At 41.1% G+C, this 19,274-nt stretch overlaps 1 protein-coding gene across 36 annotated transcripts in view; it reads left to right on the forward strand.

Moving 5' to 3' along the window:
* LOC107998112 (phosphatase and actin regulator 4) overlaps positions 1-19,274 on the forward strand; it is a 314,594-nt gene that overhangs the window by 41,923 nt on the left and 253,397 nt on the right. For 25 of the 36 annotated variants that reach the window (XM_062072719.1, XM_062072724.1, XM_062072720.1 and 22 more), the window contains exons 1-2: positions 5,470-9,839; positions 10,633-11,632. The exons of the other annotated variants lie outside the window; for them this stretch is intronic. In XM_062072719.1, coding sequence (XP_061928703.1) covers positions 11,323-11,632 — 310 coding nt within the window. In that variant the 5' untranslated portion in view covers positions 5,470-9,839; positions 10,633-11,322. Of the gene's footprint in view, positions 1-5,469; positions 9,840-10,632; positions 11,633-19,274 lie in introns of those variants that run through there. 36 annotated transcript variants of the gene reach the window in all.

A 19,274-nucleotide genomic window follows, 5' to 3' on the forward strand; every position in this document is an offset into this window, starting at 1 on the left:
CGCAAATTACGTCGTTACGCTCTGTTGTGATTCGCTCTTTCCTCCATCTCTCTTCCTCTCTTGCGGTTCGCCCTCATTTTCGATGATCATTCTCCTTTTTTTTTTCTTCCTCGATCTCTTTTATCTTCCAATCGCAATTTCGAAACAATGAAATACCTTTCTCGATACCTCTCCATAAAATTTCATCCAAATCGATTCTTGTGACGCCTCTGTCTATCGTAGATTCCCCAAAAATCTAGCGAACAAAGCGCGCCGAGTTTACTTAATCGAACGGACAAGGGGTATATTATAATTAGAATTTTTTCAATACCCTGATCGGCCGTATCGCAAATCGCTTTGATCTTCGAAGTGAGGATCAATTATATCGAACGATGATATAAGCTACGTCTTCTTAACCGTTACGAGAGGAGGAGAAGAAGAAGAAGAAGAAGAAGAAGAAAAGGAGGAGGGTGCGAGCAGGTTCACATTTCATTCTTTAATTATTCAGGCACGACCTCGCGAAACGGGTATCTCGGGATCGGGAGAAGGTGTATATACGTTCTAATAGAAACTACTCGGCGTTCGTTGCCCCTACGGTCGAGTGATGCCTGGTAAAAACATTCGAGTGCACGTTTCCTGCCTGATATTGCGAATCATTGCGAAACCCTGTGTCCGCTTATAATTTCAACGACCACGATCTTACAATTCGTTTAATTCGTTCGCGCGCAAGATCACTTTGACGATTATGCAAATTTTGAATCGAGAGAAGAAATCATTGCGTTCTCTTGATTTTATTTTTCGACCAACGAAATGTACATTGTTAGCAATCGATCTACGCTCCGTCCTGTAATAGAACATCGATGAAATTCCCTTTATTTGCATCGATCTCTCGTCCCTAAGGTCGATACGAAAATCGGTGAAAAGCAGATTCGAGGAGAAATTTTTATCGAGGGAAAGAAACTTTTACATTCTTTTTTTTTTTTTTTAAAGCTACTTTACAGTAGCCTCTTATCGAGGATACAACTATCGATTTCACGAAACGGAGACGAGAAATGGCGATGCCATTTCCCGGGACACGTTCTTCTCTCACTTTTCCCGAGGGGAAATGGAGATATTCGCTGATTCGGGTCAGCTTCATGGTTTTGTTGGGGAAAAGAAGGAAAAGGAAGATGATATTTCGCGTTTAATCGCGCGATTATCGAAGGGAAACGGAGGAGAAATTCTCGCGACGGCTTCTCCGCCGCAGCGCCTCCTCTCGAAACTATCTCGATGCTCGGTGGCGGTTAGCAAACTAATCCTTTCACGCAATTTACTCGACAGACGGCCGCTTGCCCCCTTGGAAAGTTCCAGATATCCGCGGGAAGACGTTCCATCGGGAAACGCTTTGCATTCGTGTTGTGTTTCGCTGGGATTGCGGGAATATTTCGGTGTTTCGAGGGAAATAAGATCCTCTCTCTTTCTATCTCTATATCTCTCTATCTCTCTTCGCTGTTAGGAAAATTGGTAAAAGGAAATCTCGAGTCTCGTTTCTTTTAGGTTTCTCGTTCGTGTACTATGATTGGTGTGCGTGCAATCTCTTGGATTTGTTGATATTTCTCGACAAAATTCACTCGAGTAATTTATCTAACCGATAAGATTGAATTAACTTCGATGAGGATTCGATAATTGTTTGGACGTTTATCGAAGAATGTAAGAATTAAATCGTAGAATAGAATATTTCTTTAATTTGTCAGTCACTTTTTTTAATACATATATATATAATCATCTTCGAACACGATACAACAAAACTTGACAATTACATGAAACAGACGAAGAACACACGGCTCTCTATCTAATAGAGAGCTTATTAATAAACTTCGACAAACGATATTTCAGAAGAATATCGAGTCGAGTTCGCTCCATTGCTCGAAAAATCGTAGTAGAAATACCGATCACGAACGACCTTGGCCGCGATTCGCCGAATGAAACTGCAAGACAGCCCAATTTCGATCTCTTCGTCGAGACGCGCAACGAATCGAAGTCACCTCGAGACCCAGTGTCCCGATTTCGCCCTACCCGTTATATTACTCTTGGCGGAGGAACGAGAAGGAATCGTGGAATTCCGAGGGTGGCAGGACTGTCATTCGAGGAATTTCCTTGCGGTCGTCCTTGCGGCGAGGTCCATCGGGCGCGATAGAAAACCGGAGCATTTCGAAGCGATGCAATTCGACGAGGATCCATTCCTCGATTCCTTTCTCGCGAAAGGGAACGGTACATGATCGATCGAGACATAAGCCGTGTCAACGAAACGGCCACCTCTCTTCGCTTTCTAATTGCGAAGGCTCGCGAGATGAAATTGCTTAGGAAGATTCGCTGTTTTCGAAGCGCGATCGTTTCGATGGTATAATTTGGAGAGGCTGCAATGACGAGTAATTATTTGGGGGATATCGTTGTGTAACGGTTTCTTGGAGAGAAATATTTCATCATATTGTGCGATTTGAACATTTCTGTTTTCAGTGTCTCGAGTAACGGGGACAATTATGGAAATTTTTATGGAATTTCGAAGGGGAGGATAAATGTGAGATATGCCGTGATATCGTTTGAAGAATCTTATAATGGAATCATAAAGATTTCAAGGAGATCGAAAAGTACAAATGGTTGCAATGGATCGCAAAGTTGAAATTTGAATTGTTGGAAAGTTGGTATTGATAAGACGGATTCGTGAGATGGATTTTTATTTCATCGCCTCGAATTTTTTTCCGCCAATCGCGTGTATATAAAGTAAATTTTATGATCGTGGCTAATAAAGCCACTGTAAATCAGATTAGTTCCCTCATAAATCCTCCATCTATAAGACAATGGAATGGCGCTTTTAGTCACGTTTTGACATCCGTCTAAATAGGACATTATGATCTTTGGAATATGTCACAACTTCTCCGCGTTATTGAGAAAGAAGAACTTAGGGGTGACATCTATTGTAGAAATTTATGACATTGATTTATTGCCAAGAGAGATCGGTGAACGCTTCTTGGCACCTTCAAGCGTTTAAATACAAACGCCACCATTAAATTGTTCCAATTGTTAATAACATCTCGTGGAATAATCTCAAGATTTATAACTATTTTAAAATATCGAACTCAAAATTCCTTCTACGTCAATCTCTATATATCTTTATATTTTAATTTCCGTGCAATCTTTCGCACACAACAAAATCAAACATTATCAAAGCAATGATATATTTTCTCTCGTAGGTATCGATGTTTCATAAATCAAAAAAAAAAAAAAAATCCTAACACGTCTCTCTCTCTCTCTCTAAAATAGCACCTCAATATGATGGATCACAAAAGTGTTCGTGTCGTCAAAAGGAACGTGGGTTTACATTGTACGTGAGAAACCTGAAGTCTTTGTGACATTAACATTGTCCCTCGTAATAATCTGTCGAGGGTCTATCAAGAGAAAGAGTGAAAGAGAAAGAAAGAAAGAGTGGCTTTGTTTCTCGAGGACACACCTCTCTCGTAAATCCTGATCCGCCTTTACGCTTTTTGCAGGACGAGCTTTTTACTCGGTAATCTATCTGAAATATGCTTTAAAGAGCTATCAAGGGCACGATCGTGCGTTATCCGCGGAAAAACAGCTTCAGACGATTGCCGATCTCGGGGACGAAATTTAAAATTCTCTTTGATCCTTCGAATCAACGATTCGTTGGCGAAATGAAGTTTTGAGAGAGAGAGAGAGAGACAAAAAAGAGAGAAAAAAAAGAAAATACGCAAGAAAGAAAAGAAAGAATTCAAGTTCAACGAGTTGTTCGTTAACGAAGTTGCGAGAAAGCAGAGGGTAATGAGATTCGAGGGTTTCTCGAGACGAAAGAAGGGAAAGAGGCGCGTTTCTTGTACTTGGAGTAATTTATTCCATTAGGTTAATCCAAAGGGAGATCGCCATTTTCGATTATGAAGTTATCGTCTGCGGTTATCAGACGGTACATTTCGAATACTTTTATTCCTTGTTAATGTTCCACCGTCTTTCTCTCCTCGAGATTATACAATTGCGCGGGGTATTGTATCGAGATTACCGGCTCGCTATTATATCAGCACGATAAAGGGATTAAATTTTTCCCACCCCCATTGTCGACCAAACGGCGGTAACGAGCGAAAAAGGAGGAAATTTAATTTTCAGACACGAGCTTATTAAATACGCGATTAAATGCGTGAACCCCTAAACCATTTTCCGTATGCGTTTTAAATGCTGATATTTGTCGTGGCTACATGGTCGTTCCGTTTTTAATTGTTGAAATAATTTTATGCGATACTTTTATAGAGGGAATTTATCCGAGCAAGGTGTTTACTTCCTATATCTATGAAATATTAATAAAATATTATAATAAATAAAACGTTTGTAATGGGAATAAGAACGTAAAGATTAGACACCTCGCACTAAAAATTGTTCTCAATAATTATCTAGTTCGATTTTAAAGCAGAAATTTTCAAAAATTACCAATTCAGGAACGATATTTGGGAATAGAGAGAATTTATTCGATTTATTATTAAAGTGTTATTAATAAAGTATTATATCAAATAAAACATTTGCAATGCGAATAAAAAAACGTAAGATGAACTCCACATTGAATATTATTCTCAATAATTTTGGTATTACGTTTTAAAATAGCAATTTTTGCATTGGACACGAATGAGACGAATGAGAAATATTTAGGAATATTATAGATATTTTCTCGAAAGGAAGAGATTAATTTTAATTGATATAAAATTTCACGCGAAGCTTCACTTTCCTTTTCTTCTTCTCGCGTCCCCGTTAAAGCGGCAAAGTAGGATGAATTTACACGGTAATAAGGAAAGCAATCTCTTCATTACACCGTCCGTTGTTCCCATCCCCTTTAGCTGCCATTAATTTCCTGCCATTATCTCGTCGAACAACGTCTTATCCAGTCGGTTGGCCAACGATCCGGCGGACACAGTCACGCAGCCTTTTGTTATCGTTCGATCTCGCGATAACCGTGTTTCAGTTCACCTTGATCGCAGATCCTTACGTCGATACCGTGCTCATGTTATAATGCGTCTAGATCAATTATATCGGCCCGTTACACAGCCTTTGTAGTTTCACGGTGAACAGTTACGTTTCAATGCACCTTCAACTTTCGAGCAATTTGTTCAAAGGTTATTGTTATACATTTTTGGAATCGATGGTAAATTATGGGGTACGAATTTTGTAACCGATATTATCAGATATTTATCGGAGGGGGGAAAAATAATGTAGATAATTTTAACTTGTTTGAATAGAAACCGTAAATCAGATTTAATGAGTGAAATCATTGAAACGAAATACCTTTTTTAATAGCTGATAAACATAATTTCCTGAAATTCCGTAGATATCAATCTTTTACAAGGCATTAAAGTTAAAATTGTGTAATTTAAAAGTTGTTGTGCACTGACATTAAACTACATAACGATTATTAAATTTTCAAATCAAAATAAGGAATACGAATTGAACATAATTTTTTTCTCACATTAGCAATGATTTAATTATAGAATCTTGAATATGAATGGAGAAAGAAATTTGCAGGATGAAAAAGTGAAATCTGATAACTTTACAATTCTTGTGAAATAATAAATTATTCTTAAAGTATATTTTGTAAAAAATATATATATATATATATATAAGAAATATAACATCGTTTATGTATTAGCACTGCTTGGTTGTGGCGCTAAGTTCTTACTCTTCGCTTTCTTAGGTGCAGTGCCTATTGCGGCGTACACCGAGAAGGATGGGTGACCATCACTACCTTATCGTTTATAAAACAAATTTCCTCTCTGTTTTTATGTTTTTCTTTAATCCTCTTCTCACTTCTCTTGTATAAATTCTACGTAGTAAAATTATAATTCTATTTCAAACTCTTTTAATTTGTTTATCATACCCTTTGTTTATACACACACCGCTTTTTCTACATTCCAAGAAATAAGTGGTTCAACGCAAAGGGATATCAAACCCCAATGGCACCATCCACTTGGTATTCGATCTCTCTAGAATTTACCAATCTAAGAGTGCCATACATTTTGTTTTCATTGCAAAAATCAATTGCTTTCAAAAAAATATTCAAAAATATTCACGTTCAATGGAATTTGTAAAATTTTCATTTGAATCGCAACCCACCAAATCATTTTCGTTAAATTTTTAGTCCAATTTTTTCCCATAATTATCGTCACATTCGATGTATAGAACGTCCGATCGTCACATATTCCACTTACGATTAACAGCTCGCTATAAATAACCGATGATGGAGAGCGTCGGAGTTCGCGTGTCACTGGATACGCGTTACGCGTGATGCACACGACGCGTCGCATCGAAACGTAGCGGAATGGGAATGCAGAGTCGGTCAGAGTTACGTCTCTGGCGCGCACGTCGAACAAATTCCAATGTGTCATTCTGGCCGGTGCACAACAACGCGTGGAAGGTGTTCGCACACGAGCCACGGGGAGCTGGTCGTGTTGTTTCGCGAATGCGATTCACGGAAAACGATTTTTCTCTCGGCCCCTGCCATTTGTGGAAAATTTATTCGCGTCTCGCTTGGCCGCCTGCTTTCGGTTGCTGCTCGTTGCATTTAGGAAACTACGATGGAAGCACGAGGAAACGCAAGTCCAACGCTAGCTAGCCGCTGGCCGCTTGCGGTTTATCGTAGATGTGCCGTCACTTTGCCTTAATTATACGTCTCCGCCTCTTAATTGTGAATTGTCTGGTAATTCGGCTCGGCGAGGATGCTCGTTCCTTATTGCAATTAATAATACTGTTAAGTGGGCGGCATTCGACCAAACGGCCGAGAACTGTTCCTGGAATCGTTCGTAACATACTGAATAATTATAGATCCGCCAGTGAGAACAGACTTCGTACCAATTCGAGAACATATAGCGAAAGTATATCGTTCATCCACACAACATCGCGAAAGTCTGTAAGTTTGTAATTTGATTTTTAATCAAATGTATCCGATCTAATATATCTAAATCTTTATCTTTTCTTATTTTGTAAAAATAAACGAGTTAAGTTCGTTTTCGTAATTACGACTCGTGTTTGCTTTGATAATTCTCCGATAAGAGGAATAATCCAAATAACGATATCGATGATTGACGTCAATTCATTGATCGTCATTTTGCAATAGAAGATAGATCACAACCTTAACCTTCAAGTTTGATGCAAGTAACGAACGTTTTAATTTAATTTATATCTAATTATATCATTAAACTCTGACTGATCTTGCACGTTGGTGAAATTATATACATATATAATATCTAAATAGAAACTCAGCCTCCTGCTTCTTCTCAACGGATTGACCTTAATTCGCATCGATCGGATGGATCGGCTCTATACCTGACTTTAATATTACCGACTGACCGATCAACGGAAGTGGTTACTTTGACCATTGAACTGAGTCGTAACGCAGCCTTTCCGTGACTTACTCGAGATTACGGCACACGTGAATATATCGAGTGAAGAGTATTTAAAACAGTTGTCCCTACGTTGTCCGTACGGACACAATTACGCGTTGCCACGGACCCGTGCCGAGGCCACATTTGGCGGTAGACGCGAGAGGAACGGCTGGAGAACAGACGACGGACACTGGGCGAGTGCCAATAATCGCATCTCTTGGCCGCAGTTTCGACTATACAGGGTGATTCTCTTGCCCCGTCCACTTGAAAGCAACGTCGCCGCTCGAATACCTCGGCGATTGCTTCGCGTTACGGTTTGTACAACATCAACACAAATACAATCATCCGCGGTGATTTGTTATCATGATTCAATGGATGACGAAGCAAGCAATGTATACCTTTTCGCATCGATAGAGATAATTGTATATTAAATTTGCCGCGATAATTCTTTTTGAGTCCATAATTCTTTCTGAATCATCCTAGCAGTTTTGAGACGTTGATTAAACGCCGCGATCGAGCGCAAAAGATGAGCGGTGGTGTTAGCAAACACCGTTCTATTTTCCGAATTAAATTCGAATTTCACCATGGCAGCCGTTCCGTCGCACGGAGGGCGGAGATTTCTCTCGAAACGTGCCAACAGCTGCCCCCTCCCCCTCTCCTTTTGTTTCCCCGAGAGACGATTTGCATGCGAGCAGAGAAAAGAAATTCGCTTAACCATATACCGGGGAGAGGGTTGTGCGTTTCTCATATTTCAGTCTTCCGTTGTGACAGCGGCTAGACGGGGCCGAAACGATGGTAGATTCGCGAGTCGGTTTAAATTAGGGAGTCTAGACGCCTCGGAAATACCACGTGGACCGCGTCATGCTACATCCACCGACTTCCAATTCGAACGTTCGCGCCTCCGTGCTTCCGTCGATTGTATCTGTGTTGGGGGATCTAACTGGTGTAAAAATTTTCCTGTACAACGTTTAAATTTTTAGCCCGTGTTCGTTTTGTTTTCCTTATCTATTTGCGAAAGAATATTGGGAATTTTAATATTCTCCAAAGTTTAGTCAAAAGAAGGTTGGGGGTAGCGGAAACTTTTTGCAATCAGTTTATCCTACATTGGATTAAAACTGGGAACCGGAACCGTCGCTGTTTCTCTAATTATTTGCCGGGACTCTTAATTAATCCTTGCATCGAAATTCCATTAACAACTGGAATAACTGGATGCGTCTAAATAAATCTCCAGCTTTTAAGATTGCGTGAAAATGAATTTGATTTCGCCGGAAGTTTGTAAAGAAAAGTTTGTAAATAAAGAACTGTAATTTAAATGCAACTTGTTTAATAAAGTTTTCAACTGACTTTTATTTCCGATAATAAATTTTCTAAATCATTTCATAAAACGATTCAAGTTATTTCGCCTTCCTATACTATTATACTACTTATTACTAAACCTAGAAGGCATTAATTAAATACCTGTAATTATTTTATTTTGCCCATTTTATTTCACGCTTAATAGTTTGCAACCAGGAAGTTGATAAAATAAATTAAATCGAATATTCCTGCAGCACAGGAACAATTTATTCCACCCTTTAGTTGTGCAACCATGGACCATCCTGTTGCAACAGCCGGTTCGAGGCCCTTCGTAAATTCATTAATGAAAAATTACGACGAAGGCGGTATAGTAGCTTCACTTTCCCCCATTCTCGACTGGCGCAGCGTTGTCTCGTGGTCGGTGATACCTATCGGCGTCGTGTGGCGGCGCCATGATCGCATGGCCGCCCTCAGTGTTCGCGAGCCTCGCTCGGTGTGTGTTTCGTGGCGCGGTTGTCGTCGTCGTTGTTGCCCGTTCATCTGGTCTCCGCTTGTTTTTACATGTTACATCGGTGCAGTGGTAATTAATTCCGTCGCGAATCCGTCCCCACGCGAATCAACCAATCTGCCGTGTATACCGCGTCCTCGCGAATTCGTCTGTTTTTCACGAACATCTCAACGCGAGACGTTTCTCGCGTTTGTGTCTCTCTCTCTTGTGCGCGACAGCGAGAGAGCGTGTGTGTCAACTTTCGTGTGCGTACTTCTCCGTCGACGTCGTGTCGCCGTTGTATTCTTCGTCGTCGTAGTCGCGATCGTGCTCGTCGTCGTCGTCGTCTTCTCTCGTGCTAAGTCGTTCGCAGTTCGTGGCATCGTGCCTCTCCACAATTGTGCCTGCATAGCTCTGTCTCTCTTCTACGTGCCTCTGTGCGTACGCGCGTAGTATGTGCTTCTGTGTTTATAATAGTTGCGTCCTTTCTCTCCGTCTCGCTCTCCTCTCACCTGCAGCTAGAAGGCACACAGGTGTCCCGTGAAGGAGTGGCGACGCCTGCCGTGAATCGTCACCACTGTGATATTACGTCGAGAGGAGCTCTCGTGACTCCTCCATCGAATCCTGCCATCCGAAAACAGCCATCCACACTGCCCTGGAATTGTCAAGTACGTGTGTCCTACGCCACGTCGAAATATGTGTGCTCTGTCCGTCCACGAAATACGTCTCTACCGGCTCCACTTTTGACCACCATGCTGCGCGCTGACATTATACTCCGTTTCACCGATAAAACCGAATGCTTTCTGCGTGCGCTGTAACCCGTTCCGTATGTATGATTACGTTTGGCAGTCGGTATACGTGCCGGATGTTTGAGGTTACTCGTGTAAGCCGGCTTCGTGCCTCGAGCTTCGTGTACAACGTATATATACTAGCCTCGTTTATTGTATTTTACGTAACCACGAATGTCGTTTTGTTTGCACCATAATCGTAAGATATTTTTCTTCCGCGCCAATACTATCGTATCTCGACCTTCGGCGTCTCGCCGCGTTTTTAAATGGGATGGGAAGTTAGGTTAGGTCGCTCCGTTCTGAGAAACGTTACTTCAACGCGTAAGATAATCTCGTTCCTTCGCGACTAAAATATTTTTTTACGTGGAATATATTCATCCATATATCGTGCGTTTATGTGCATGCAAATTGACATGTCAATTGATCGTCAATTTATTAACAGTCATCGCAATCGATCTTAAACGTCACGATCGAAATATCGTATCGATTACCGAATAATCGATAATCGAAATCGACAGAGAGAAATCGGTGGACCGCGATGAGACATTTCGTTGGACGATAGCACACAACAATCGTTCGTGTGGCCTCACCCGAACGATACAATGCACGCCATTCATGACAGCCAGTGCCATTAGCTAGAGAGTTAACGTTTTACCCCGTTCCTATTGCGCAGGACGATTTCGTGGAGCGTCGACCGAGCCACGGAGTGTCTCGTGGCCATCGCGAGAGAAAAAAAAGCGCGGAAGTCTCGCGTTTTCTTCCTTCCGTTATAAATAAAGACCAACTTGGAACCGACTTTCAAGAGTCATCCTCTTCGTGCCGGCCATTTTTCATACATAGAGTGCCATAATCGTCCAAAACGATTTAATAAGAGAAATTTTTGCCAAATCATCGACACCATTGAAATTTTCAAACGATCAAGTGATACGGAAATCCTGCCATCTTGAATATCTGTTATACCTTTTTTTATCTAGCAATAATTAAGGATAAAGGGGAAAGAAGGAAATTTTTAGAAAAAGTGCAAGTGACAATCAAGCTCGAATAATTTCTATCGTTATCTATCTATCGAAATCTATCGAAATCGCGTAAAATCAACGGATAATCGGGTGCAGCGAGCTCGGTAGCCGCTGCCAGAAGCGCATAGTGGATCCCATAAATTTTCCTCGGCGATCGTGAACGCACTAAACGCCGAGCCGTGGAGCTGCCTCGAAGTAACAAGCGACGCGAGCCGACCTCTCGACCGGGCAGTCGTCAGGATGTTTCAGCTGGCCAGCAGCCGGTAGCTTCGTTGCCGGGCCTGGTTGCGATCCTCAGTCCTTGGAGGCGGAAAAAGCGGGGCCGTTTCAAGGATCGGCCGTCGACGATGTCCATACGCGTGAGCGGCGTCTATTTGGTGCCAAGCCCGGCGGCCAACAACGAGCCGGCCAATGAAAAACCGAGTAACCTGTCGGTGGAGAACAATCTTCACCAACAGCATCATCATCATCATCATCACGCGGCGAAGACCGTGACGATCGTCGCCGGACCACAGAGGAGCAACAGCCTGGATTATTTAAATTTCGAGGAAAAAAGGCAGATCATCGCGTCGTCGTTATCGTTGAGCGATTTTTTGGCTCATGGACCGGCAGCTGCTGCCGCCGCTGCGAAAGAGGTCGCTGCCAACACCGTCATTGGTGAGTTTTGCAGTAATTTTGCTAGTCAAAATGGCGGGAATAATTTAAATTAGAGAAATAAGTTTTCGGCTACCTTTTCCACTCTATGTCCGATGATCCAAGGCTAAATAAGATAGACGAAGGGTTTAGAAATTTAGTAGAAGCGGTAATTTCCACGAATTATAAACACTTTGATTAGACTTAATCCTTCCGTTGCCATATTTAGAATCACAAAGTAGATATTACCTATTCTCCCGAAATTACGTAAATATCATTATCTATTACCTTAGCTAGTAAAATGTCAGAAAATCGATATTTCGAAATTCAATTTGCTCGAAATTCCAAATTTTTCTTGGAAACAGGGAAATTGGTAGGGCAATTGGCGTGTTCTCAGAATTTCTCAAAGCCACATTGTTCTATCTATTGGTTCCATTAGCCGTTCAATCGGTCATTACCCGGATACCCACTTTTCAAGACCCCCCAACTCCTCAACAAAGGAACAATAGCCGGCACCCAGGGTGCTCCTAAGTTCTGCCTAGCCTTCTACCTGCCCAGCCATTCTCGAGTATCTCTCGATCGCGATCAGGTGACTCGATCGCCACGATTCCATGCCTCGTACTTTCGATTACACCGCGGCGACGATCGTCCTCCATTGTCGTCGCGCATCGTGGCCCTCGTGAACGAGCCTTTTTATCGGGAAGCCAGCGCAGCTGCACGCGATTACCGTTCTCCACGTGAATCGTGGAACTCCACGCGAACGAGCATGCCTCTCGTAGTAGTAGAATTACAGAGGGGGAAAAAGTAGGAAGAAAGAAGAATGGCGAGGAAAAAGGGTCGAAGACGTTGAGGAAAGGAAACGAGCGTGAATCGATTATTTACTACGATGTAGAGGGATTATAAATTAATCATTCGTAGCCAGATCGAGGATCTTTTCTCTATCCAAGCTTAATTTTATTATACCGAGAAGATACGTTATTGTTCTTTGCTATTTCAAATTTAAAATTATTAAATCTACGAACAAGATACAGAAAATGCTTGACGGTGTGTAAGCAATTATTCATACACAACTTTTTCTATTATTCGCGTATAAATGATAATTTTCTTTTTTAAACATCGTCTCGATCGAACTATTTTTATATTCAAAATTCTTCAATAACGAATTTTCTTACTTTCACTTTTACTCATTCCTCTTCACTCAACTCTTTCAATCCTTAAAACATGATTACTTCGACTCTGCCTATTAATTTTACAACCTCATCATATCTCGCCGCCTATATTATCCAAGCCGAAGAGTGGAAGAGAGACAGACCCGAGTTCCACGGCCTGTAAACAAACCCTCCGACTACCTACACGTGCTTTTCTCCCCTTTTCTTCTTCTTTTCTCTCTCTCTCTCTCTCTTTTTTTCGTGTCCTCTTCCGGGATAGCTTCCACAGCTATCTCGTTGGATCGGCGGTCGTTGCTCGAGGAAGGGACAAAGGTAGGCGGGGACAGGGAGTCGCGAGCGAGCAGAGAGAAAGAGAGGAGAGCGAGTACACGTAGGGTTGGTGGCTGGGCCTCACGTTCTTCCTCTCTTTCCTTTTTTAACGGGAACGCTCGCGCGAAGGGAGCTTTGTTATCGCGCTCCCACGAAAAGCCTTCTCCATTGTCGTGGCCGCCTTTTTGTTTCAGCGCCCGCGGCCCTGATAGATCGTTAGCCCTCTCTTCGTTGTCTTCTGATCGCTCGTGGTTGGTTAAGCCTTTGTCTCCGCTGGCCTGGAGAATTAGTATTCTTCTGGATGCGTGCAGAATGTCACCGGTTTATTGAATTGTTTTAGATTTACTCGCTTCTTCTTTCTCTCTTTCTCTTTTTCGATCGAGATTTAGATTACGATAGAGTAGAACGGAAGAATGTGTTGGTTTTATGTTTCTTTTTTTGGCTGGGTTTTTACGGAGGAAAAATTATTTTTATTTTTATTCTCGACGAACGAATTATCGCTTGCTTTTTTCTTTCTTTTTTTGATATCGATTGGTAGATTGTGTATTTATTTATTTTTTTTTTTTATCAGTACTCGTTTGGAGTTGATTATTCGCTTCTCACTGCGCTTCTTATGCACTTCGAAAGGATCCGGATTAAGATACGTATAGATACGCGGCTGGAAAATAAAGATACGGCGAGAGAGATAACGAGGGAGAATATTAGCGAGAGAGAGATCTCGTTACTTAATATAATAACTCTCTGTTAGGATCGGTACGCTAATTTAAAGATAAACTCTTGGCGACATTTTTACGTTGCTCAGATTGAACATGTCCAAGGATATTTCTAAAAAACGGGCGATAATCGTCAAAGTCAATTACTTTTCTCGCCAAACATCTTTCGTAACCCGATACAGATACACGATTCGGATTTTATTTGCTTGAAAAATGTGTAGGGAAGTATTAGAAGCTTCTGCCGAGAAACGTAATTTCCAGGAACGTGGAAATTAACGTCCTCGTGTGGAGGAGCATCGGTAATTTCGAACAAGTGGATCCCCTGTTCGACCCCCGCCCTCGAATTTTCTCGGCCGGGGAATATTGATCAGGAATCTTGTTATCCGCCTTCCGCTACGTGTGACCACTTTTCATGTTACTATTTGATCATGCAACACGTGTTACTTGGAAAGTAACCAGCCCCGGTGCGCCTGTGGATCGTGTTCGAGGCACGTATATTATACGTGTACCGGCGGTGCGTTGTTGCAGGAATACGCGTAAATCTAAGCGGTTTACTTGCACGTGCATCGTGGACGCATCGCGCGCACAGAGCAATTTGCATGCGGAACGGCCACGGATTTTAATACGTTCCTGCTCGGTGTCTTCCTCGCGACTGAACCGCCTTTATACCCGTCCGTGACTCGTGTCCGCGATCCGCGTGTTTCCAAACATCGAAAATGTCGTTTAACGCGGCTTTGTTTGAATTTCGAACGAAAGGGGAATCGTTAATTCTTCAAGGGATATCGAATTCCTCGAAGTGAATATGCGTTGGATATGGATCAGGATATTGCCATATTATTGAGAAGGTCTTAACGCGCGTGTAATTGCACCCGCTCGTGTGAAATTGGGAATCGTTTGAATCAATTTCCAAATGCTGTGTATTTTTCGAATAGCGGTATATTATATATGTATATATCTAAACGATTTATCGATTCTCACGTTTCTATTATTGATAGTTTACAATAGGGTAGCAGTAGACAGATGTAAAACTTTCATTAGGCGAGACAATGGGTTTCTTCGATATGTCGTTCCGATGAGATGCTTCGATGCACTCGCGGAGATCTCTGTTCTATTTTTCTCGCGCAAAGTTTATCGTGTTCGTGTTTAATCTCCTTCTGTCTACCTTTTTCCAATTCCTTTAATTCTCGAAAGGATGGAATCTTTTTTCTAAGAGGATGAAAATAAAAAGAGTTATATTTGATTAAAGGTACGGGCATATTGAATTTCTAGAACTGACTAAAGTTAATCAAAAATCGGCCCGTACAATATATCAAAACCGCAAACATCATGCCGATAATACTTGGATCGACGAAGGTGTGTGGATGATCGATAGCCGCAACAACAGCCACTCTCGACTTCCACCGCTGAACAGGAAACGTTAACCTTTCGTACATCCGTGTTTGCGCATTCATTAGCGCGGATAATCGATGGTCCGCGATCGACTCGCACGATATCGACTTCATCATCGATATTTCGGGCTATCTATTCGCAGCGTGTCGTGGTTATTTCCTCTCTGGGAATTGCTCTTCCGTCGTGGCCGATCAATTTCGTCCGAGTGTCTTTCTATGGGGGACAATCATCTCTTTTCGATCTTCTATTTTTTTATATGAGAGATACGAAGGTTAACGTGTCTTTAAGTGCCAGATACGCATCATTCTCTCGGTCTGTGAACATTGGGAATATCATTTCATCGTTCGTTGTTATTTAGACGATCCAGAATCGAGGTTTTTTTCTTATGGAAAATTTAAATTTTCGAATTCATTTCGCAGATAATCGGTAGTTTTCTCGCACATCTGTTGCACAATTCCCGGAACGGCTTAACTACGGTTAAGTGCTAATGACGAATCGCATATTAGGTACCCGTGGATGATTGATCGTCGGCCTAAGGGAGAGGGAATGATTAAACGGCAACGCTGCGAAGGCGTGTCTTATATTACGAGCCAAGTTCTCCCTTTCTTCGATCTTTCTTCACCTTGTCACAGTGAAAAAACTCCAAAGAATTCGAAACGAAGAACAATGTAACGTAATGTAAGAAAATAGTTGCTCTTTTATCATGAAAATTTTGCAAAGTTTTAAAGTCGAATTTTAGAACGTAATATTTAAGAATTAGATACGAAATAGATTCAAGGAATTTAAATTAAGGAAATTCTATGAGACGTGACTTCGAGTTGCACGATGAATTTAGATTCGAAAGTTTAAATTTCTGGAATAGAATAATAATTTCCAGATTACGATTAGTTGTACCAAGAGATGTATATAAGAGAATGGAATAATACAAAGGTAATGATTCTTCGAGGATGTGTGTTAAGTGAGTTGTTTAAATCTTTGGTTGTAGCAAGATAAAATTCCTAGAATTATTTCCTAGAATTATTCTTATTTGTTTTTGCAACTTGTTAGAAAATCTATAAAAGTTGCTAAAAACTCGAAATTGAGAAATAATTGTGTGCTAATTTGTTATTGCTAGAATCGTGAATCATTCTGGTGGCACGGTGTAATTTCAACCAATTGATAATTCTATTTAGACACCGATGATTGATTCGTGTTTGCAAAATTGTTTGAACTTATATGATTCAATTATACTGACAGATTATTGATGAAATTTTTATTTTCCCATTATATTTTTATCAAATTCATTTCTGTAATTTACAATATGATATCGTTACAATATGATCGTTTTAACAAAACCATTTTGATTGTTAAATAGATATTACATGTTCCTAGTGTGAAAATCATCAGAATTTCATTCCACTACTCTAAAATTGAAAAAGCAAATTTATGCATTTAAAATTCTACGTCATATACTAAAATCATCAGAATCCTATTTCACATCAAACTTGATATTTTCCAATGTCTGTAATTTTTAACGTATTCTCGTCTCAAAATTTTCGATTATCTACAATTTTTACGGTCCTTCTTCTTATCTCCGAGTATCTTCCTACTAATTTTCCATCCTACCCATCGGCATGTCGTCATATATATATATCAATAGATCATTTATTCAAAATGACACGACAGAATTCTAAAACATTTTCGAACACCTACAACTATTACACTCTTCCTCTCTCAGATTTTTCCCCCTCCCCAGCAATTTTCCCAATCCCAAACGACACATCGACGCCTCGACGTCCCTCTGCTTCTCCCTCGCGCTGTTCCAACGGCGTTCCAACATTCCTCCGGGCTTGAAACGATGACGCAGGCGGGGTCCGGGCAGTTAGGTCAGCGTTGGAGGCATAATTGCGCAATGTTTAATAGTAAACTGCAGGAAACGATAAAACGCGCGACGCCAGTAGGAGTAATGGGTGCAGAATGCAGACGTAACGTGGCAACGCCGCGCGGAAATCATTCATTGAGCCGGAGAGCCGGCGCGCAACTCGTCGTTGGATGCTCCCGGTCCGCTTGGGCTGCTCTCGATAACACACCGTGTACAGTCTTTGGCTCGAGGGGCCGGTGGGAGGGAGAGGACGGTGTAATTCGACGTCTGCGATGCTTCTTCGGGTCCTCGAGCCGCGATCTCCAGTCCCACACTTTAACGAGATCCGTCCGCCGTTTCGTGGACGAACCGATCGTGTTCTTCCCATGCGATCGGACGTAACGAATTTGAGATTAACGTCGAGAAGGGATCTTGTATTTTCCACTCTTCTCTCTCCAGGAAAATTTCTGTATCGGAGACACGATTGAACTTTTTTTTGTTGAAAGGTCTTTTAGGATGAAGCAGATTCGGAAAGGTAGAAAGTGGAGTATCGGGAGATTTGTATTTGAAAGGGAAAGTAGAATATCACTGAACATCATCCGGGAAATTTATAAAAATGATATACCAATCTATACGTTCCATTAAATATTTAATTCGTAAGAATATCTATTCCGAATTCTGAAAAGTATACGAGGCACGGCGAGATCTCGCGGAATTTCACTTCGTTTACGAAATTTAATAATTCGTATTCGACTCACTGGCTCGAAACTTCCTTAGCATCGATTTTCGAGGCGAAAAATAATTCCGAATAATAATCCGTTGCTTCGAAACATTGAAATTTCACGGAGGGATAATTCCGTTTTCGCGATATCACCACCTCTACACACTTTTTCGAGTCGCAAGATGGATTCTCCGTGTCGGAGAAGTGTAATTATTGTTGAAACTTTGATTGACGAATATTCGAGATAAGTGCACGGAGTTCGGTAGTTTAACAGTGTGCATTAATCACTTTAAGCTTCGTACGTGTGGATATATCTCAGAACAGAATACGTTAAATGATACACACAATCGTGTTCCCGAGATTCGTGCGTTAACCGTGATATGTGGTATTCGCGAGCTAGAGCGCAGTATATCGTGATGTATATTTCTCTCGGCTTGGTAAGCTTCAAGATATTTCATTGTGTGTTGAGGTACGAGAGAAACGTCAGCGAGAATAAATAAATCTCGGGATTAACCGTCTCGATCGGTCTCGTTTTATCGGTCGAATCGATAAAAATCGATAAAAGTTACTCGCACTTAATCTCCTGGATTTCTTATGGAAATCTCCTAAAAAAAAAAAAAAAAAATTACAAGAAATGACAACTAGAAAAAAATTTTCATTTGGAAGAGAATTTTTTTCCCGAGAATTCTGTTTTACGTCAGATGGACAAATCTATTCTCCGAAAGGAAAAATTAGAATCTTTTTTTTTCCATAGAAAGATATTAATCAAATTCTTTTCCACGAACGAGAATTGAATTCTCGATAAGAAATCGAAAGATGTAAATGCCCTATTTTACATTAATACAACGTACAGGATTCCAACGATTCGATACACAAGAAGCATAACTGCATATTATGCATTCTTAGCTAGTTTATTCTGGAGTAAACAGTGCAGAAAGTGGGTCATCGAAATTATGGCAGAACGTATTCCTTCCTATTTCGCCAAGATATTGCTAAGGGACTGATGTAAGTAAGGGGTTGTTTAGCCCATTACCAGCCTCGTAAATCTTACGAATTGATCGTAAAGCCCCCCTTTCTATCTTTCGCCGCACGATCTTGAACTTGATACCTATACCTACCTGGATTTTATTGTCCTCGGCCGAGGCGGTAGAAGGAAACGTCACGCTTCGCAACCGCTTTCTGACGTCAACCATTGGCGAGGTCATACCTGGTGCGAACAATTTAATACCACCATATATGTATATATATGTATATACATACGAATAGATTATTGCGCGTTTATCATCGTTACGACTTTATACCTTAATGTCAAAGGTACATATTGTACGTTTTGTTTGTACGATTGTTAAATTGTTCAATTTACAATTGACTCGTGTATAGAAATTGATTGTGCAGTTTAATTGCACCTGCAATTTCTCAAATTTATGTTTACACCGAGATGCGGTTGATGCGAATTAGAATATTTGGATGGCGCTTCGTGCAATTATCCGTTTCTAAGAAATCGTAGTAATCGTGGCACTCGACG

Source organism: Apis cerana, linkage group LG3, assembly GCF_029169275.1.
Source record: "Apis cerana isolate GH-2021 linkage group LG3, AcerK_1.0, whole genome shotgun sequence".
NCBI lineage: Eukaryota > Metazoa > Arthropoda > Insecta > Hymenoptera > Apidae > Apis > Apis cerana.